Source organism: Lynx rufus, unplaced genomic scaffold (genome assembly GCF_022079265.1).
Source record: "Lynx rufus isolate CCGP_SWC_20201006 ecotype Redwood Valley unplaced genomic scaffold, mLynRuf1.p SCAF_44, whole genome shotgun sequence".
NCBI classification, from domain to species: domain Eukaryota; kingdom Metazoa; phylum Chordata; class Mammalia; order Carnivora; family Felidae; genus Lynx; species Lynx rufus.
This window is the reverse complement of record NW_025814861.1, coordinates 776,019-798,572: the sequence shown is the minus strand read 5'-3', so window position 1 is coordinate 798,572 and position 22,554 is coordinate 776,019. Positions and strand designations below refer to the sequence as shown.

Sequence of the window (22,554 nt, the reverse complement as noted above, 5' to 3'; positions counted from 1 at the left end):
TGATTTCCTGGAACCAACATACAGCTTTCACGGGGAGAAAATCCGCGTTGATGCCAAGTGGCAACTCCATCTGTGTACCTGCAACAACACCCGCCAACTCCCCATCATTCACGTGCCAAATCAGCTCTATTAATCTGCTCCTACTTCTCAACTGCAATCAGCTGACGAGCATTTAAGTAGGATGCTCATGTAACGTTTGAATGCTGGTCTTTGGGCACAGCTTCGTTTCTTTATCGTACTACGCCTTTTTCCTCGAGGTGAGCTGAGTAACAACACAGCACATACTTTGCCGTATTAAAGACAATGAAGCACGAAACAATGTCACTGTGCATGCACAGCGGGACGTCTTTGTCACAACAACAGGAATATACAGCAGATAAAAACGCGAAGCTCTGACACTGACATGCAATTCTCTGACTTTCTGTTCTTACTAAACCATCACTCACGATTCTCTCAGACGTCGTAGTCAGTAAATCTTTCGTACAGAAGTCCATGGGGTTTGGGTTCAGAACAGCTCTGGCTAGTTGGTTCCGTCCACTCAACAAAGACATGGCTTTCAACTTCCTTTGTGTAGTTACCAGAGAACTGATTACAGTGCATTTCACGAGTTCATTTAAACTGAGTGGCAAATTATCTTGAGTCTGGATGGAAAGGGAACACTCAGATTTCCCATTACGCACTATTATCAAGAAGGAGAAAAAGCAGTTTCAGTTGTCAGTGAATAATGCCGGGCAGCTACAAAGAATGGTGCATTCAGAATGATGTATTTTATAACCTATGTTTTTTGTACGATAGAGTATTCAAGTTATTCACTCACAAGTTTACCGACAGCCTCCTGAGACTCAGGCAGTGTTCCTGTCCTCAAGAGGCTTATTTTCTAGAAGAGGGACACAGATAACCAAACAAACACGTCAGGCAGTGACAAGCACTATGAAGGAAGCAGAGAAAGGGGATGAACAGTGACTGACGGGGGATGTCAGGGAGGGGACGCTGTAGACAGGAGAGTCGGGAGGGTCTTCCTGATAAGACGGTATGTGAGCAGCGACTTGAAAGAGAGGAGCAGGCCGCGCAGCTGGGCGCACTCAGACGGTTCCGCCAGTTCCCCCTATCTGGGGAGAGGGAGCCGGTGGCAAAGAATCAGCAGCTGTGAGGCCCAAGAAGCAGAGCTACGCCTGGAGTATCTCAGGCACGGGGAGAAGCCTAGCGCCCTGGGAGGAAAAGCAGGGAGACGCGTGCCGCCAGAGTCACAGAGTAAAACGGGGCTCCGTTTTACACGGCTCCGCAGATCACAACACTGGCTCTGAACCCTGTTCCGAGTCAGGAGCAAAGCCACAGGGCGGTTCTGTGCTGGCGAGCGAGGTGCTCAAACTTACACGTCAGAAGCATCGCTCTTACTGCAGGGTGACGAATACACTGCCACGGGAAAAGCACAGAAGCAAAAAGGCCGCTCCGGTGGCCGCTGCGGTCATCTAGGTTAAAGCTAGCGGTCGTGTAGGCCAGGATGTAGCAGCGGAGGTGGGGCGTGGATTTTAAATACTTGCAAAGGGAGAGTCAACAGGATTTGCTGACGGAGTGCATGGAGGGTGGGAGATTCACTACTTGTGAGATTAAGCCACGTCCCCCTGCCGCCGCTCCCCTAAATGCATCTACAGGAAGGACTGAGCCGGACCCCAGTGAGGACATAAATGCGGCATGCCCAGCACAGGTGCAGCAGGACGCTGAACTCTGAGGAGTTTTTAAGATTTGATGGAAGAAGGTGAATGAAGGAATGATGAAATCGTGTTCTCTTCACATAACTGAGACTAACAAAGCGGCAACGTTAAAAAGGCCGCTTGCCAGGCGATCTAGAACGCGGACGACCCTGCAGTCAAACAAACGCAGGTTTCTGTTCTGGGCCTACCATTTAATACTGAGAATGACCTTAGAGGAGTTACATGACATCCCTGAGCCCTGATGTCCTGACAGGTGGGAAGACAGAGTTCTGCTTTGCAAGGCCTTGGGGAAGACGCTGAACGTGTGCAGGAAGGACAAGGCACGGGGTCCAGCACGCAGTAGGTCCTTGCTACATCAACCTGGCATTACTCCTGTTCTGCTCCTCCCACGAGAAAAGTCCCTAATGACACAAGGGATGCGAGCGACGGAAACAGCAAACTCTTCAAGTCGCCTTGCAACGACTTACATGTTTGGTCTTCTCATTGACAATTAGCCACAAAGCCAAGGCTGGAATGTGATTTAAGATATAGAAGACAGATGGTCTGCACATTGTTTAATAATAATCGCAATGACAGATGAAGGAATGTACCAGAAAGAGGACGTTACAAAAGAAAGCTTTTAAATCATAAGTCTAGAGCAGTTAAGTGCTGGGCCTTTCCCAGATGAATCTAGAAAAACTAAAAAAAAACTCCGAATGACAAATAATCAAGCTAGCAAATGCATGTCTGGTACATGCGTAACAAACGTGGCCAGTAGAGTACGTCTCAGAGGGAAATTAAAACATGAACTTGTGACAGATTTCTCTTTACTGTCTCATTATTTACTTACTGACTGAAGTGCGGCGAAATTTATGAACATAACCGCAGTGATATTCGTGGAGATCCGGCATGCGATTTCTCTCTGTGTTCTTCTTCTCTCCATTTTGTTTTTCAAGAACCAAAAACACCAAATCATTTTCCTTTGGATGCAGCTGTTTAGTTAGTTCACATTCCTCAAGATGAACTATCAAAGAAGAAGAAGTCGGCATTTACTCTAACAGGATTATTTTACATAAGATTAACTTAAAGGGTGTTAAACCCTTGTACTAAGTTCTAGCAAGTTACAGCACCAGTAAACTGTAACATACTTTAAAATAATAGGTCTAAGCCAGTCAACATGTTCAAATAGTGATTATACAGGGTTATGTTTCTTAACAATGGCTAAAAAGCCAAAATAAATAAAATTGTAATATTCCAAAGCAGTTAATAGCTTTCCTTTCCTTGTAGTTTTCGTTTTTAACCAAGAAATGTTCTCTTTTATTCCTCGTTTTCAAAATCCTAGGAGAAACTCTAAAAAACAGATCCAAGGATATGTAAGAGTTTTGAGCCTACTGCTGGCATTTCAAACAAGGGGGAAAGGACAGTTGTAAACTATCTGGGGCTGGGAAAACAGAGCAAGCACTAGAATAAAGAAGTTCAGTACGAACCGCCAGATCCAGCAATAATATACTGAACTAAAATACAAGGCACTGGGATCCGGTAGGCTGAACCACTGAAGCAAAACAAGATTTTAATATGTGTGAGATAAGAAACACCTGTTTGAAAGCATCAGAGACCAAATACGACAGTGAACAGTTACTGTGCTGAGAGATCCAGAAGAATCTGGAAACCCACTGGAGTCAGCCCTGTACTTCCCCTAGAAACATTTGAACTATTCTTGGAGTGGCAGCCAACGGGCCAGGCCGTACCTGGGACGGCCTTGGTGGACTAAAAAGACAAGAACTGGCGTCCAGGGCCTGCACAGAATAGGGACCCTGAGAGACTAAGGACCACACCCAAGGATGAAGCAGAACCAAACCCGTCTTGACCTGGGCTGCGGCCCGGCTTCCAAACACCTGGATGCTTCAGAAAAGCACAATCCCTTAAAACTGGATTAAGATGATCCCGTAACGTAGGTGCCCCCAGAAGCCTGGTAGAGGCAAAAGGAAATCCTCTCTGGAAGAAGGCAGCATCATCCCAGGCCTCCAATTATTTTTATAAATAACTTTCCCGAGATAATGACACACACCAGAGATAAGCAAAGCACAAGGAAAGAAGAAATATACAAACTGGTAGAATCAATAAGCAAAAAAGGACCGTCCTGGGGGCTACAGATTAAATTTCACGCAGTTTAGAACGCAAGCAAGGGGTGCCTGGGTGTCGCAGTTGGTTAAGCATCCACTCTAGATTTCGGCTCAGGTCATGCTCTCACGGTCCCTTGAGTCTGAGCACCGCACAGGGCTCTGTGCTGACGGCACAGAGCCTGCTTGGGGTTCTGTCTCCCTCTCTCTCTGCACCTTCCCGCTTGCACTCTCTCTCAAAGTAAATAAATAAAGTTAAAAAAAACACAATTAAAAATACATGACAACAAGAGCATACAAAGTGGCATGGGGATACATTAGAGTCTTGTAAAGGTTTTGCCTTATCAATGGAGACACTGAAAATATCTATTAAAGCTGTAGACTGATAAATCAAAGGTACATGTTGTAAGTTTTACCTAACTATTCTAAAACAGCAAAAGAAGTATAAATTGAGGTATACTTTCCAAAGTAACAGGAAGAAAAAATGAAAAGAAATGTTAAAATGGGAAAAAAGTAAAAGTATTTAACCAAAACAAAAAGTAATAAACTTAATATAATTAGGTCCATTTACTTCTATTTCATTTCATGGTGTGTTTTTTTTTTTTAATTCACCTCTGATTTAATGGTTCAAAGTCTCCAATGTGTGTCAAAAGTATAATCTCCTTCTATCAGTTTTTTCTTTAAATATATTTTCAGATATATATGTGTTGTGAACTGTCGTATCTTCGGTTGAACAAAACTCATCATGAAAGATTCCCTTTTCGTATAATGCTTTTTTGTCTTACAGTCTATTCAGTCTGATATTAACAGAGCTAAACAAGTCTTCTTTTAGTTGAATTTGCAGGAGTATCCTTCTCCAATCTTTTTTTCAACCTTTTCTTCTGTTTACCTGTGTTACTTGTTCATACAAACAGTGCGTTATCATGTCGCATTATATCATTCTTTTCTTTGAGAGAGAGAGCACGTGTGTGCGCACGCACCAGCAGGGGAGGAGCAGAGGGAGAGGGAGCGAGGGAATCTTCAGCAGGCTCTCCACACCCAGCGCAGAGCCCGATGATGCGGAGCTCGATCTCAACGACCATGGGATCATGACCTGAGCTGAAATCAAGAGTCAGACAGACGCTCAACCGACTGAGCCAGCCAGATGCTCCTCATGTTATATTAGTGCCGAAATACCATTTTCTTCTACAAGATGCTAAGGCTAACTTAGGCAACTGCCAGTTCAGAGACGGGATAAAAGAACAGAGATGATACTGGTCCTATCAGATAGCAGGCCGACTCTCAAAGACTTGCAGGGTCCTATCTAAAGGGCTTGAATTACAATGGTTAGAAACACAAGTATACTTAAATTCATGTATTTATGAAATTTTTTAAAAAGCACAATGGTCAACACCAGTGCTTGTAGTGAATTAACTCCTTATTTTGAAAAGTGATCAAGAGTCGAGAACTTTTCTACCTTTCTTTATGAAGTATACCACAGAGTAACCGAATAATAGAGAGAAATTTGTCTTTACATAACTATTCCGGGGGAGCCTGGGTGGCTCAGCTGTGCTGACGGCTCGGAGCCCGGAGCCTGCTTCGGATTCTGTGTCTCTCTCTCTCTCTGCCCCTCTCCTGCTTGCGCTCTCTCTCCCTCTCTCAAAAAATAAACATTAAAAAAAAAAAAATTTTAAAAAGAACTATTCCAGCTAATAAATGAAGAAATGATCAAATAAAAACATCAGCATTCTGTACCTTTAATAAATTCACCTAGGCAGTACGCATCAACAGCTGTAAATATTACGGAAAGAAATCAGAGATTCATGCACCCCCTGAAAAAGGAACATGCCACCACCTATGAAACAGTTTTGCCAAAAATAATAAACCAAACTCGAATCTGACTGTGCCTGTAGATACAACTATCGACTTACAGGAAACACAAATGGCAAACGTGCTTAACCAACACCATAATCGACAAGACAGTAACAGACAGTAATTCTAAAGGATCCACAACGCAACTTCTTCAACAAATAAATTACAAAGTGGAACAAAAGGGAGAAAATCATAGTTAATACATTTCAAGCGGTGTCCAAGTGTGGCCCCAGTTTGGATCTTATTTCAAGCTGGCTGAAAAAAACTGTTATGTGAGGAAACTGGAAATTTGAACACTGACTAGCTACCCGATATTAAAGAATTACTGTTACTGTTTTAAGCAATAAAATGTTACTTTATTATAAATTTTTAGGTCTGTATCTTTTAGAGGTATTCCCTGAATTTAATTACAAATGACCCCTCCCTGCAAAAAAATCAAAGCAAAGACAAATCTACAAAATCTCTCCATAAACTATAAAAACATTACTGAAAATAAGCCAAATAATTTATACGGGAACACAAAAGGACAAGAACAGCTAAAGCACTCCTAAGGCAAAACAAGGTAGAAGGACCTGTTCACCGGGCATTATGGGATCCTTACAGGGGCACCTGGGGGGCTCAGTCAGTTAAGTGTCTGACTCTTGATTTCCGCTCAGGTCACGATTTCACAGTTCCCGATATCGAGCCCCGTGTCAGGCTCGGCGCTCACAGCACAGAGCCTGCCTGGGATCTCTGCCTCCCCATCTCTCTGCCCCTCCCCTGCTTGCACAGGTTCTCTCAAAATAAATAAAGTTAAAAAAAATTTATTATAAAGCTGGACTGAGTAATCAGACAATGTGATATGGGCAACAGGTTAGGAAGATGATCCGATGAAGAAGAAATGAATCCAGAAAAAAACCCATGAGTTAAACGGACACTAGATTTATGGCTAATACGGTGCTGCAGGGCATGAAGAGGGTGGTCCTTTCAAATAAGGAACACTGGGATAACCACATCTCCATTCGGAAAAACAAACAATATAGGGCCCTTATGTTCTCATTCATGCATGAAAATAAATTCCAGGTTGATAAAACAATGAGCCATCTAGAAAAGGGGTTGCAAACTTTTTCTTTCCAAGCCACACCTAAGTGTCTGTTGCATACTCACCATCTTCGATTCAAAGACTTTTAAAATGCAAAAGTTACTCCAGAGCAGTACAAAAACAGGATATGGGGTAGATCTGCAAGCTGCAATTTGGTGACACCTGTTCTAGATGTTAAGATAACATGTTTATGCCCTATAGCGGGGAAAGGTTTCTTAAATGAGGCACAGAACACTAACTTAAAAAAAAAAAAAAAAGATGCATTTGCTACGTTAAAAATAAATTCTAGGGGCGCCTGGGTGGCTTGTTTAGAAGAGCATGTGGCTCTTGATCTTGGAGTCGTGAGTTCAAGCCCCACGGTGGGTGTAAAGATTACATACATCCATCCAGACGTACATAAAAGAAACTCTCGAGAAGAATAAACTACGACTTTCAAAGACATCTGTGGAGTCAAAACACAAGCCAAATTGAGAGAATGGCATGCATCCAAATTACGTAATGAACTCCTACAAATCAATAAGAAAAAGATAACAGAAAATTAACAGGAAACTTGAATAGGCACTTCCCAAAACAGATGACTGAAGCAGCTGCTAAATATATAAAAAGGTGCTCAACCTCTCACTGGTAACAAGGAGAGGGCAAAATAAAACCACACAAGGCCGTCAATCGAAACGCGGCACGATGGCTAAAAGTAAACGACAATCAGTACAAACGTACTGGCAAAGACCTACTCTCCCACACTCTTGGGGGGGGGGGGGGGCCCAGTGCCGTACAACAGGCTGGGTACTACCTATGCAACCTGAACACACACATACCGAGACGCCGCAACCCACTTCTGGATACGGGACTCAACAAAAATGCCCTCACAGAAACACAGAGGAAACATCAGAGTGACACAGCTCATAAGATGCGGTCTAAGAGTTAACGTGGCATGCCCGAGGCTGCTATCCTTAGGTCTGCTTACCAGGGTGGCCCTTGGCACCTGTGACCCCAGGTTCTGGGACTGTCATTTGCTGACGAAATGTCAGCCTAAACTGCACCTAAACTGTTTGCAAAAAGAATACGGTTTATGCCAAACACCTGCTTTCCTTCTGGAAGTCACGAATTTAGGCTAGGCAGAGGGTGTTTGGGGCGCTGAGTCTCTAACAAGCTTCCCTAGTAGGGGGAGCGCCTGGGTGGCTCAGTCGGTTCAGCAACTAACTTTGGCTCAGGTCACGATCTCACGGTTTAAGAGTTTGAGGGGTGCCTGGGTGGCTTCGTCCATTAAGTGCCTGACTTTGGCTCAGGTCACGATCTCGTGGTCGGTGAGTTCGAGCCCCGCATCAGGCTCTGTGCCGGCAGTTCAGAGCCGGGAGCCTGCTTCAGATTCCGTGTCTCCCTCTCTCTCTGCCCCTCCCCCACTGTGCACTCTCCCTCTCCCTCAAAAATAAACATTAAAAATTTCTTTTCACTAAAAACCAAAACAAAACAGCTTCCCTAGTAGGTAACATTTCACATGCCATGTGTTGTTACGATTCATTGCTGGGAAAGTTAAACAGACCCTGTGTGACTCTACCGGGAGAGGACTCTCAGAGGCTTGATCCTGGCATCGTCCACACTTCACCCCACGTGCTCCCCTTTGCTGAGTCTGCTCTGTACACTCTCACCATCAGAGTCACAGCCACGAGCATGGGTGTATGTTAATTCCTGTGGGTCATGCTAGCGAATCACTGAACCTGGGGACGGTCTTGGGGACCCGACACACAGGCTAAAACTACTGAAAAAAATGTCTAACAGTAAAATCATAATTAAAAAAAAAGCAAAAAACCCAAACACCCCAAACTTATAAGAAGAAAACAACATCCCTAACAGAAAGAAGGACAAGGGGCATGAAAAGACACTTATCCCCACACCCCCTTGAAGAATACAAATGATCAGAAAAGATTTGGGACAAACCCTATAAACTCAAATGAGATACATTTTTCGTACATAAAACTGGGGAAAAGAAGTTTAAACTCGCAACATGAGGGAGATGTCTATCTTTACACTTCACGGTAGGAGTCAAAATGATGCTCCTTTCACTAGGCAAAGGCAAATACGGACCAAAAGTCTTAACACGTGCAACTGTTTTGACCTGGCATAGAGATTTACTCTGAGTGCTTGTAATGCTGAGCAACTATAAACAACACACCTGTTGTTTACAACACCCCCCCCCTCCCCGCCCCAACGCTGTCAAGCCCCCTTCACTCACCCTCTCTTCCATGTCCGGCTTCCACCTTGGCCTGTGCTTAGTTACAGAATGGTTAAAACCGCGAACTTTATATTCCTAACTGTCCCACTAACTAACCTCGTTAACGAAGCCTTTAAACATGCTTGGAAGAAGTTACGAAGTCAGCTTAGGAAACCTAGGTCTCAAATTTTTCAAATGACAGTGAGGCTTCCCCAAATAGAAAGCTCCAATTATTATATATTCCAAGTTACAGAAGAAAGAACTTACCCACAAACTCCCAGTACTTTTTATAATCAGCAGGAAATTTCCGTACATGCAACTGATAGAACTTCTCTTTGTTTGGAGAGCTGATCCACTCCTGTGCCACCTATACACAACAAAAAAGCGCATGAAGAAAGCAAAAACATTCCGGAAAGCCAATGCTAAACAGCAAAATCTCCCCCAAACCAGCAACAGTGAAATGTGGAACCTAAAATCCTAAGCGACAGAAACATGAAAAATCAACGTGTGGCTTCTGGTTTCCAGTTCGGCACGCGAGGAACTCGGAAGTCACCACTTCATCCTATCAACAAAAAGCAAGCTGAGAAATCGACAACCCTTCACATCATCACAAATGACGGGAGCACAAACCTTAACGCCAGGAGAGGAAACCCTGAACTGGAACCGACAAGCCGCTCAGGGGCTCAGTGTGGACAACTCAGTGACGAGGACTCTGGGGGCACCCGGCCATAAGGGGCACCCTGTGCTTCGCGGAGTTTTACCTCTAGGAGGCCTTCCAGGCCCTCGCAGTGAGCACTGGAGAACATCCCTCATGCTCCCAGCATAGGGAGGAAGAAAGACACCACTTTGAAATATACTAGAACGTTCTGATCTTGCAAAGGCTCGATCTTGCAGAAACTCTTTTATTACCAGAGTTGAACTACTGAAGGGAAGAGAAATAACCAACTGCCAGCCCCTCCTGGCCCTCCTGTCCCACCTGAGGACATGCAGGGAACGGAGAAGCATGTGTGTGCTTCACAGTCCACAGGCAGAAGCAGGCTTACGGGACGATCCCCCCTCCTCAACTTACCGCCACATTACTCAAGGGCCCACTTACTGCTGGCTGTTCCCTTCACCTAGCACATCATGTCCACCCTACAACAAAAATTATAAGGTATACTCACAGGCCACAGTCTGAAGAGACTGAATAAGCACCAGAACCAGAGGCAGATGTGGCCGGAAAGCGGGAATGACCAGACAAGGAATTAAAACAAAACAAAACAAAAACCCCATAATTACTATGCTAAGAGTTTAACGGGAAAAGCAGAGCATGCAAATTCCAAGAATCAAAAAGAAACGCTAGAGATCAGAAACACTGACGGGATGAAGGATGCCTCTGGTGGGCTCAGTGGTAGACTGGACACGGCTGGAAAAAAGAATTGCGGAGTTTCAGGATCTGGTGCTAGAACCTGCCAAAGCTGAAGGGCGGATTCTCTAACAGGAATCTTGTATTTTATCGGGCGATCCCGGTCAGGGGGGAGCAAGGAAGGCAGAAGAACCGGAATGGGCTGCGTTGAGTGAGGTAAGGGAGGCAGCTAAAGGGACAGAGCAACTACCAGGACGAGTGAGAAACCGGAAGACAGATATATAAAGAGAAAAACAGAATTTATTGCTTCATGCTGTTCAATGTAATATACCCTGTGCCGACTCAAGAAAACTTCATTGATGATCTATGTAAATTTAAAAATAAATGCAGAAGGGAGACTATCTCCTCTGAGAAGGATTCCCTTATCTCTGTATCAAAAAACACTTACTCCTGTGCTACCTCTGGAGTTGGTTCATTAGCACTCCGAAGGGTGTCTGTAAGCTCCAGAAGGGCAGTGATTAAGAAAGTGCTTCCTCTGTCTCATCAGCATCTAGAACAGCGTCCGGCACAAACAGCCGTTCAACATTACAATCTAAGAGCTACATCTAAATCAAAATGAGATCAGTTATTTTAACTGTACTCTAATTACTACCGACATTAAAAAAAAAAAAAAAAAGCGGCAACTTCAAAGTCTGGGCAGGTATACAATTAAAACATACTTACCGTTTCAAAAGTATTCAGTATCATCAAAGGGAAAAAAACATTGAAATAATCTCCACAATCTTGAAATCTGACAGGCACCGGTCTTGAGATGGACTGACAAAGGCTGGTAGGGGGCCCACACTGATCAAAGTTCACAAACATTTCGTACTTCCACTTTAAGACCTCTTTAACAAAGGTGTCCGAGATAGACTGTGAGGACAAGAGAACGTTTACCGCAGAGGAAGCCGAAAGAGATCTGCTTTCGCCAAAGGTAAGCTTGTAACCTGGCTTGTTGGAATTATTCAGAGTCTGAGGACGGAGAACATCAGACAAACTCTTCACCTCACCCACTGGCTTTGGAGACAACACAGAGGCTGGCTGTGCGACTCTCAAACCAGATGGCACCCCGTTTGACTTCTGTTTGAGGGCCGGTGGCGGTGCGGAGGTACTCTCCAAAGACTTCGAAAGATTAGCAATTCGTGAAGTACTACTTGAGCTAAAGACCTTGGCAGTGGAGGGTCTCTTGGACGCAGAGGGGGGCAAGCCCGGTTTACGAAACACACCTTCATCCACTGCTTTAGCTTCGCAGTGTTTGGAGCAGTATTCACCCTGGTTTTGCGCGGCTTCGACACAATCCTTGTACTTACATTTTGTGCTGCTCCAAGATTCTTCCTCCATCAGAGCTGTATCTTTTCCATGAACTATTTCAATGAGTTTCTCGTTACCATTTTCCATTTGTGAACATAAATCCATATCTGCGGGATCGTGCTGGGTTAGAAATATATTCTCATCTTCCGAGTCACTGTTGGATCTGGGCTCTCCCTCTTTCAGAGCGGTCAACTCTAAACGATGTTCTGTTAGGTCGCCTCCACCTAAAGGGTCAGCTGACGTAGAGACGATGGCTTCATGTGTTGCTTTTCTTCCATTTAACACGACAGAAGCGCACTGGTTCGAGAGGCAAGGATCATCAGCCGCCTGAGAAACACGTTTCGTTTTCACGGGTTCTGGTTCAGAAGACGCGCGTTTTATTGATGGCTTCCCAGTATTGTTAGCACCCACCTCGGCGCCTCCTTTAGCACGACAATCTGAGCTATCGGATTCTGGGACAAGAGTGTCAGGATTCTTTGCTGAACGCAGCCCTGCTCTTGTAGGAGCTCTGCTTTCAGAACCCAGAGAGCCTTGCCTCTTCTGCTTTGATTTGTGTTTCGCCTGCCTTCGCGACTGAAGATCTTGACTTGTCAACAGTTTCTTATTATTTCTGACAGAGAGAGTCTGAGGAGAAATTAGCTTAGTCTTTTTTCTGGTATCAACCACTCCCACGGTTTTGCCATGGTCCCGTAACTGAACTAAATACCCTAGAGATCGCTGAGATAAATCGAATGCCCTACGAGGAGCCTTTTTCAGACCAAGTTTTTCAACAGCTGAAGTTGGTTCAGGGCACTGGCGAAGTATCTTCGGTGGGACTATAGCAGGAGTCGTCCTACAACTTATGTAATTCGAACTTTTATTCTGCCCTTTTTTGGTATCTGAATGTGTTTTCTTAGTTTTAGAATGCGGGACTCTCCTAACGGGTTTGGAGTAAGTACGAAGCTTTGGAGAAGACTTCTTTAGTGAATCTGTAGTGGCTCTTTGAAGATTCGACCTGGAACTTGACCTCAGCTCTATACTTTTAGGATCATTTTCAGTCAGACCTCTCTCATTATCAGACTGGTCCTCATTTCTCTCAGAAGGTGAAGGCCTCAGAGGATCTTCAGCTACAGGTTTTTCGTATCGTTTTCTCTTACGTTTTTTCACTTCAGTTTCACAAAATTCCCCGACAGAACTACCACTCTGTGGTTCTGTGTGTTTTTCAATGCCCTCTGCTACTTTCTTAATAACCTCTTCAGATACATAATCTGTATCATAACCCCAGTCATTCGTGACATCGTTTATGTGGGTCAGACGTGAATTGTTTTCATCCTCTTGAACTGAATTCTTGTTGTCTGGTTCCTGATCTTGCCAAACTGAAAACACCTCGTGCGGACTTTCAAACTCAAAAAACTGCGAATCCGACTCCTCAAACTCCAATAGGGACTTTGCCCCTTCTTCCTCCGTCAGCTTCTGTTCCGCGTTTGTACTAGCTGCTGAACTATGCTCCTCTGGATATTCTTTCTTGATGCCTATTTTATCTCGTTGAACGTGTTTCTCAAAACCCAGAATCCCTTCATCACCATCATCATCATCAGAATCTGAAATAATAATCACCTGGCCCCGGCAGGCTTCTCCAGCATTATTCGGGTTAGCTGTGAAACACCTTTTATCTCTGACTTTTCTTTGTAGCTGGGACGAGCTTTTTTGAGTTGACTCTGATGGAAACTTAATAACACTGGCTTGGGCTATCAAAGATAAGTTGTGGAGGTCTCGGTCTATCTGGGAATCTGTCAAGGTGTTGGACTGTGGACTGAGGCTAGGAACCTGTTCCCTCAAGTGAGAAGACACCTGACTGGTGGTACTCTTGCCAACTTCCTTATCTCTCGACTCAAGAAGAGTCACGGGGTCTTTGAAGGGAGACGTTTTCTTCACACAAGTATCGGTCATTTCCGTAAACGAGACCAAATCTTTACCATCTGCTTGGCATTCCTGTATTTGACAGCTATTTTCATGGGAAGAGAAAATATCTAACTCTTTGCTCTTGAATTGTTTCTTCTTCAGCAATAAACTGTTTTGAGATTTTCGCTCCCCGTTTTTATCATCGGGAACGTCATCAGGGTCTAAAGAGAGATGGTTTATGAAGCCATCCCCTTTCTGACCTCCTGAATCTTTCCTTGAGAAGAAACTGTCAATGGTAGACACCGTCAGTTTTTCCTCTAAATTGCCATCATCGATCAAAGTACTTTTCCTGTGTTGCTTCTTTATTACATGAGATAACTTAGCACAGATTTCAGCTTTCTGTCCCTTAGTTTTTCCTTTCGAGGTTTTGCCAAGAACATCATCCTTGAAAGAGAAATCCTCAGTTGATGTGGACGCCTTCTCCAGAGAGTCGGTGCCAGAATCAGTCCACGAACGTGCGGCTATTATCACCCCTCTGTCACATCCCCTTTCCGGACCATTTCTGGAATCCGTAGGATTCTCCTTCACAGACTTCTGCTTCCCTTTACTTGTTTTAACTGCATCTTGAGCTCTTTCCGGGACAAGCCTTTTGCTACCCTGCTTTATGCATGACTCTGCTGAGAGACGGCCTTCTAGTTTCAAATCTTTTATGTAATTGTGCTCACTATCCTCTTCGCTAGCGTTACCTGCTTTGACCAATCTATTCTCTGGCATCTGAAACGCCTCAGCTTTCATTGGTCCTTTAGAAAATGTTGGGCTGGAGTTTTCCAGACAGTGCAGGCCTTTTTTAGATTTCTTCCCTGTCTGTTCACTTTCTTCTTTATTGTAAGACGCAGGAGGGGTTTTACATACGGGAGCCAGATCCACAAAAGTGCTACACTGAGGTACTTTGAATTTTATGTTTCTAATAATTTGCTTTAAACAAGTTTGTAACTCATGGGTTTCCTGAGTAGTCAACTGCCAACCTAGAGATAAATTCCCACGCAGAAATAAGTTGAGCTTGTCCCAGAATCGCTTGCACAGAGTCTGCTGCCCAAGCTGATACCCTTCTTTAAGGAGACTTCTGATCAGCTGCACACAAGCCAGCTGGACAGAATTAGACGGCATCGAATGCAGTGACAGAGACGATATCACTGCTGCTCCTTTGGAGCAATTTCCAGATGACTTCTCAGAACTCCGTGCAAACGCGGCGGTGGGAAGCTTGGCGCATTTTACAACAGCCTCCACCCACTGCTGGGAACTAACCCACAGCAAGTGCAAACATTTTTTATTTCTGTGCAGTTCAATCACGGACACCAAAATCAGAAGGAAAAACTCAGTAACTTTGTCACACACGGCATCTGTTTGGTTGAGGACATCTTTGACTTCAGAGTGCAGATGGTGAATCACCTCTACTATGTAAGCCACACCCAAATCCTTAAGATCCATGAGGGACTGAACAAAGGGGATGAACCACAGAAACGTGCTATTGTGAACACGCATGTCTTGACCAATATCTGACTGAAGCACACTGGCTAACGTTTCCATCTCTTCGTACATGTTAGGACAGTAATCTGGGCAAATGGCTGATCTCCACCCGGAATCCTAAAATGGAAGAAATACAGGCATTTGAGTAAGCAAGCACCATTCATGGCGGGCTTAACACACAGTTTTAAACAAGAAAATATGCTGCTTGGTTTTCCTACTTTGGTTCCCATGTATCTGCACATACCCCAAAGAGATGGAAAACAGTTCAACGTCAACGTCAGGGGTTCGTGAGGACAGGACACCTGCACGTGCTGTGTTCTTCTTTCCGTCACTCATCCCCCCCACCCCCCACCGCCCATCCCACAACCTTTCCAATCTTCCCAGCTGCCCTTAATCTTCCAAAGGGTGCACCCTGTAGTAAGAGTCCAGTTTTCACAGGGCATGATACACCCGTTCAACCAGAAACCCCTTATGCAGCAGCTGGTTCGGAGCAGCTGTGTATAATAAAATCAGCAAGTCAACCAATTAGGTGCAATGTTGTCTCTACAAAGGCAGGGCAAGTACCATCTGAATTCTCGAAACGCCTCATACCTTTTTGGTCTTTTCAGGGTTGTAATTGTACACCATCTGGCTACAAGTCACTGTATCACCCAAATACGACTCCGGTTCCGATTTGGTCCTAAAGTAGTAAGAATAAATAGAAACCACTGAAATGAAGAAAATTAAAAAAAAAAAAAAAAAAAGGCAAAAAGGAGAAAACCCTATCGCTAAGTCAGTTACAACAGACTTCCTCACGGAGCCTATGTGAAAATCCTGACACAACCAGACGCCTGGGTGGCTCAGTCGGTTGAACGTCCAACTTCGGCTCAGGTCATGATCTCGCGGATCGTGGATTCGAGCCCCACATCGGGCTCTGTGCTGACAGCTCAGAGCCTGGAGCCTGCTTCAGATTCTGTGTCTCCCTCTCTCACTGCCCCTCCCCCACGCACATTCTCTCTCTCTCTCTCTCTCTCTCTCTGTCTCTCTCTCTCAAAAATAAACAAACATTAAAATCCTGACACGTTAACTCAACTAACCTTACAGAGCTGTTCCGTATATTTTGGATCTCTCTATTGTAGCTCATGTTATTGATAATGGTCTGAAACGCCTCAATAGGATCGATGCGTTGACCCCAGACCTTTGATCCGAGGCGATCCAGAATCACCATGAAACAGTGTAATGCTGGCCAGAAAGGATCCACGCTATCATCTGAAATACAACGAAGTAACTGCTGAATCACGCAACGATTAGACAAAGACATGAAAGCAGGCTGAGGGTTAGGTTTGCTTTATCTGGGGAGCCACGAAACTGAAAGCAAAGCACCAAGTCATGTAACGCAAAGTGGCGCCAACCACACCGGCTTTAAAAACCTGGTAAATGTTAAAGTTCCTTCTGCATTTTTTCCCAAGCAATGCTATATGCCTCCAAGAAATTTTTTAACGGGGAACAAACTGAGAGACTCTAGGCAAACTCACCTTTCTCACCCTGTCTGCCACACCTGAAACATCCTTCCTACTGAACAAAGCCCGTGATACAGGAAATTCTGGGTTAGCTCGAACTGCATTTTGTATGCCATTTGGCTGCGATAAAGGACCGAATCCCTTAGCTAATGGCTAAGCGGATACACACCCTTCATCCAACCGTATCTCAACGTGGCTTTGTTCTCTACTTTTCATCCAATTGGCAGGAATTCCCATCACTCAGAAGCTCTCACCTCCAGTTCTTTCCCTCCTATCAGATGTGCAGTGGCAAAATACTGCCTACTCAAAGGCCTTCAACTGCTCCTTAATGTCTCCCAAGGAGATTCAAAGTCCTCAGTCATGCACTTGGAAGATCCTACTCTACTGTCTCTTTCCAGTTTTATTTTTCACGCCCCCATAATCATATCCCGTCTACAGCACAGACAGACAGCTGGCTTCTCCTCAAGACCCGGAATGCCCTCACTATTGGCACCCCCTAGCAAAATCCTATCCGTCCTTCCAGCCCAGCTCAAATGTGCCCTCTCCATCAAACGTTCCCTGGTCATTTGATCTACCGCCCTGTTCTGACACAGTGCTCACTCAGTTACTGATGATGTTATCTGGTCACTCTAGAACTTTCTGCTTTATTTTCCTCAAGGCTCTTAAGCTCTACTTTTTTTTTTTTTTTTTTTTTTTTTTTATCATAGGCATTTGTGTAGACCTTCTCATACACTTTCTCATCCCTTCCTGCAGCTGACACGGTGTCTTATGCCCAGTAAGCTCTCAAGTAAGGAACAAAGTTATCAATTAGGTGAAGACCATTATGAAAGGTTTCTTAGAGAGGTCACGTGACTCACATTTTGAAAGTCAGGGGAACTGGATTAACAGAGAAGACAGAATTGTATGGGCAAGGCACAAAGAAATGACCTATTAATATAGTAAGTGCTGGAAAACACGTTAGTAATAACTCTGAGAATAACCCAGCAAGAGAAGCTATGCGAACAAAAAAAGAATAACATTTATATAGTTCTTCTGCAATCTTGCACAACTGAGTTTATATCCACATTGGAGTTGCCTAAAGAGAAGTGAATGTGGGAGAAAAATTATCATTATGTTTTTGTAATATCTGGCATGCTGGATCTCTATTCATTCCTTCATCAAGATTAGAAACATTCAGGGGCGCCTGGGTGGCGCAGTCGGTTAAGCGTCCGACTTCAGCCAGGTCACGATCTCGCGGTCTGTGAGTTCGAGCCCCGCGTCGGGCTCTGGGCTGATGGCTCAGAGCCTGGAGCCTGTTTCCGATTCTGTGTCTCCTTCTCTCTCTGCCCCTCCCCCGTTCATGCTCTGTCTCTCTCTGTCCCAAAAATAAATAAACGTTGAAAAAAAAAAAAAAAATTTAAAAAAAAGATTAGAAACATTCATTACAGATCCTCCCTGATCAGCCTGACACAACCACAAGCAAAAGAAAGTTAGGGTCTAATAATAAACATTACTACGAGTTTTACACCCTGGCTTGTAAACTATCTGAACAGCACTGTCCCAAGAATACTTTCTGTGATGAGGGAAATGATCTTTATCCACACCGTTCAGTATCAACCACCAGGTACATGGGGTTACTGAGCACTCAAAGTACAGCTCGTGGGACTGGAAGACCGCATTCTTCAGTTAATTTTAATTAATTTAAATGTACATAGCCACATTTGGCTAGCAGTCACCATGTCGGACAGTGGAACCCTAGAGAACAGAAGTGAAATGAAGAAGAACCAGGAAAAAGGAAGACAGAGGGACAGGAGAGGCTTTCCCCACAATTTTAACTACCACGTCGTTGGAAAGGTATTTGCTAGTCTTGATTCTACCACTAACTGGGCATTTCAATGTGAAGTAAGTTAACTTCCCTGGCCTTCAGTCTCATCTTTTATGAAGGTAAAGTGTTGAAATTGAACTCTCAAGGTCATTTCCAATTTAAAACTCTGAATCTGTGACTGAACCATAAACACGTCCATTCCCTTTTCCATGCCACACACCCAAATTCTTGCAATGACACTAATGTTTTAAAAGGGCCCATCGCAGCATCCCAAAGCATTTACCAAATAAAGATTATTACCATCTGCTTGCCTCTCCATGGTGTGAAGTATTGATTGCATGAAATCATTCTGTTTGTCTGAGCCCAGCAACAGGGAGTCCATAGCCTGCTCCTCAAGAATGGTCAGCAACATGCAAATACCTGTAAGATCATTTACAGTTTTCCTGACTTGAGTAAATGACACCGTTCGGAGGCTTTCTCCGGCTTAGTTGGCAAAAGAGTAACAAGGCAGTAAAATGAAGCAAACCAGTACCCGCTTCCTCCAACACTCAGGTCTGAGACACTCAGACACCACCGCTCCCAGTAACAGGACTTTAGACCGACTTGGACAGAAAAAGGGAAATGGTACAAACTTGGTTAGAAATCAGTTTCAAAGAGGATTACCACACAATTCGTTTCTCCTCAACTCTAAGATGCCTCCAATTTTAAGATCACCGTATTCTGAGAACTCATCACTGCCAAACAGGACACGTGGCTGTAGGACTCAGAACCAGTGAAGCAGGGGAGACCTACTTTGAGTCAGTGTAGAAGTTGCTGAAAACCAAAGCTAGTATCTCTTTCACCAAGAAATATTTTACAGATGGGGAAATCTCTTACATCAAACCCTACTAAAGTCCATCGCTACGCCAAGGTTTTGTTTTATCTAGTACTGCTTTAGATACAAGATTTGCCACCCTCGAACACGCACCTCTTACAAAGATGGTTTCTAGAATAAAGTCTCAAAACAAGAGATGTAATGGCTAAGTCAATTTAATGACAGCACGAGAATTGGGAACCATGAGATCCTTCATTAGATCACCAAGAAACCACTTCCTTTGCAAGATACTCATTGAAAATGATAGAAAACTACTAGTCATACTCGTGTAGGAACGACACTCACCTAGCCAATAGTTCTTGTAGTTGGTGGTATCGTACATGTGCGAAGGCAGAAGAATCAGTTTACCCTTCTCGAGGACAGAAGAAGTGTAGATGTCTGGATCTTCCAGAAGCCCCAACTCAATGACTTTAAAAAGACAAGTCAAAACCTCCTGCAGATCATAATAATCATCTCTGTCCACTTTTCCCAAGTTCCTTGCGGTCAGGATAGCCCAACGCCGAACCTAAAGGCACAACACGTTCGTTACTTCATTCAATAAGTAACTCTCCATGCACGGCAAGAACCTAATTAAGAAAACAGGATTCTCTATTTTAAAAGACACTAGATACTGGGGCGCCTGGGTGGCTCAGTCGGTTAAGCGTCCAACCTGGGCTCAGCTCATGATCTCGCGGTTGGTGAGTTCGGGCCCCGCATCAGGCTCTGTGCTGACAGCTCGGAGCCTGGAGCCTGCCTCGGATTCTGTATCTCCTTCTCTCTCTGCCCGTCCCCTGCTCTCTCTCTCTCTCGCTCAAAAATAAAGGTTAAAAAAAAAAATTAAAAGACACGAGATACTAATGATGCAATACTCAGACCCTATTTGATCCTGATTCGAACAAACCCTAAAAAAGCGTTTATGAGATAGATAATTACTTCCATCCATTTAAACACTGATTAGAAATATGACATTAAGGAATTAGTACTTTAGGTGCAGTGGTGATATTGTTTCATTTTTTTAAAAAAAACCCTTATCTTTTAGAGACATATTTAAGTATCTTATGGATAAGATGCTCTGATGTCTAAGATTTGCTCTAAGTAATCCAAAAGGCAACACAATATCGATCACCTATTGGTACCTGAGAAAGCTCAGTGATGGGCAGAAGGGGGTTCATTACACCATTCTACTTTTGTATGTTTATAATTCTCCATAATAGAAAGTTGAGGGGGGAAAAAAAAAGCGGAGCCTCAAAAGAAATCAAAAGTCACCTCTAAATGGCAATACAGCACAGGGAAGTGATTTTAAGAATTCATGTGGGCTATGAGTTAAACCTAGTACTCACAACCAACCTTAAAAAGCTAAATAAAATAAAACAGAAAAAGACCAGCGTGCATCCCGCAGGAGTAGGATTTGGGGAAATGTTCAGCTGACACATGCATATGTGTGTATGTAACCGATGAAAACCATTTTTTTTTTTTTTTTTTTTTACTGTGGATGGCCAGAAGTTTGAAAAACGGAGCTAGAGGACACAGGAATGAGCTGGCTCCATGCCAACATAAGTAATGAATTTCAAGCTTTTAGAAAACATACAAAGGAATGCATGAGTCCATACTGATAATAAATAGGCAAGTAAGTGGGAGAAAGGAAAAGAGTTCTTGATTATGATAGTGGAACCAATGTCCAGGACTAACCGGCAAACGTGGAGAGTGCTGGGGTTGGGAAATGATTTTGCAAATCTTAAAAAAAAAAAAAAAAAGTGATTCAGGCAAAAGCCATCAGTTAACGCTCAATTTGGGAGAGAATTCTGCTCAGGAGCAGGGCCCTTCTGTGGTCTCCCCGTAGCTGAGAAACAGAAATTATACGGTGAGGAAATGGGACACCACCTTGACTGGCTAATCAAAATGAACATGACCGCAAAGAGCAAGTGACACAGGAGCGCCTCTGAGGGTGACACTCTGAGGAGGACAGAACATCACTTCTATGCAGTCCTCCAGCTGGAATGCGTAACCTGAACCTAACAACAAGGAAACATCAGACAAACCCCAAATGAGGAGCATTCTGATTGGGGGGTGGGGGGGGGGGACGGGCAGGGATGACCGCACTCTTCAGAAATGTCATAAAGGACAAAGGCTGAGATAGTGCAGATTAAGGGAGAGCAAAGCAAACAGCAAAACCACCAGGCCCAGGGACCTGGAGCCAGGCTGCCTGTATGACACCCGGTCACCCCACACTAGCCTGGCTGGCTGTGGCCAGGTCTGACTCGGTTTCCTCCTCTATACATCACCTGCCTCACTGGGCTGCTGTAAGGCGTAAGTGGGTTCACATCCGGAAATTACCTCCTCCGTTCTACTTTCTTTTTTATTCCATTGTTCCCTAGCTTCTTAAGAGGAATAATCAGCTCGTTAATTTTGAGGCTTTCTTCTTTTCCACAATTACTTAAAGATGTAAATTTCCCTGAAAGCACTCTTTGGCCACATCCTACAATTTTTTAATGCGGCATCTTCATTATAATTCAGTTCTGGGTATGCTTAAGTCTTAATGACTTCTTTTTTAGCATGTGCTACTTTCAAAATATGGAAACTCATTTATCTTTTCATTAACCTCTATCTAAATTGTGTTATGATCAGAGATCACGAGAGGGACGATGCCAACGCTAAGTCCTTGCAATGTGTTGAAACATGTAATATTTATCACAAATTAGAACGTGATCACTTTTATCATTTAATGTATATTTGAAAAAATGGTTAGATGCCCAGCTCACATATATACCCATTAGGTTCTGTTTGTATACTGCCTTGTATACATATTCCATTCCTTGTTGGGTTTTTGTTTTTTTTGTCTACTGATTCATCAATGTGGAAGAGTACAGTGAAATCTTCTACAGTAATGAATCCACCATATCTTCTTACAGTTCTACCAATAACTGCATCATTTATTTTGAGACTATTTTAGCCACATACTACTTGTTTAAAAACACTACAGTCTCGATAAATTGCGTTTTTTGTTATTATACAGTAACCTTATCCTCGTCCAAATGTCTATTTTATTTGATATAACACAATAGCTCCACCAGCTTTCAGCAAAATTAAAAAGGCAACCGACGGAATGGGAGAAGATATTTACAAATGACATATCAGATAAAGGGTTAGCATCCAAAATCTATAAAGAACTTTTCAAACTTAACACCCAAAAAACAAATAATCCAGTGAAGAAACGGGCAAAAGACATGAATAGCCACCTCTCCAAAGAAGACATCCGGATGGCCAACCGACACATGAAAAAATGCTCCACATCACTCATCATCGGGGAAATACAAATCAAAGCCACAAGGAGATACCACCTCAC

At 43.7% G+C, this 22,554-nt stretch overlaps 1 protein-coding gene across 6 annotated transcripts in view; it reads right to left on the bottom strand.

Moving 5' to 3' along the window:
- Positions 1-22,554, bottom strand: part of SETX (senataxin) — a 64,545-nt gene that overhangs the window by 30,444 nt on the left and 11,547 nt on the right. For all 6 annotated transcript variants that reach the window (XR_006965540.1, XM_047098172.1, XM_047098175.1 and 3 more), the window contains 8 exons: positions 19,518-19,737; positions 18,659-18,778; positions 16,132-16,303; positions 15,647-15,734; positions 11,021-15,172; positions 9,220-9,319; positions 2,542-2,715; positions 447-679 (listed from right to left, as the gene is read on the bottom strand). Coding sequence is in view for 5 of the 6 variants with exons in the window: in XM_047098172.1 (XP_046954128.1) it covers positions 447-679; positions 2,542-2,715; positions 9,220-9,319; positions 11,021-15,172; positions 15,647-15,734; positions 16,132-16,303; positions 18,659-18,778; positions 19,518-19,737 (5,259 nt within the window). In the remaining variant the exon portion in view is untranslated. The remainder of the gene's footprint in view (positions 1-446; positions 680-2,541; positions 2,716-9,219; positions 9,320-11,020; positions 15,173-15,646; positions 15,735-16,131; positions 16,304-18,658; positions 18,779-19,517; positions 19,738-22,554) is intronic.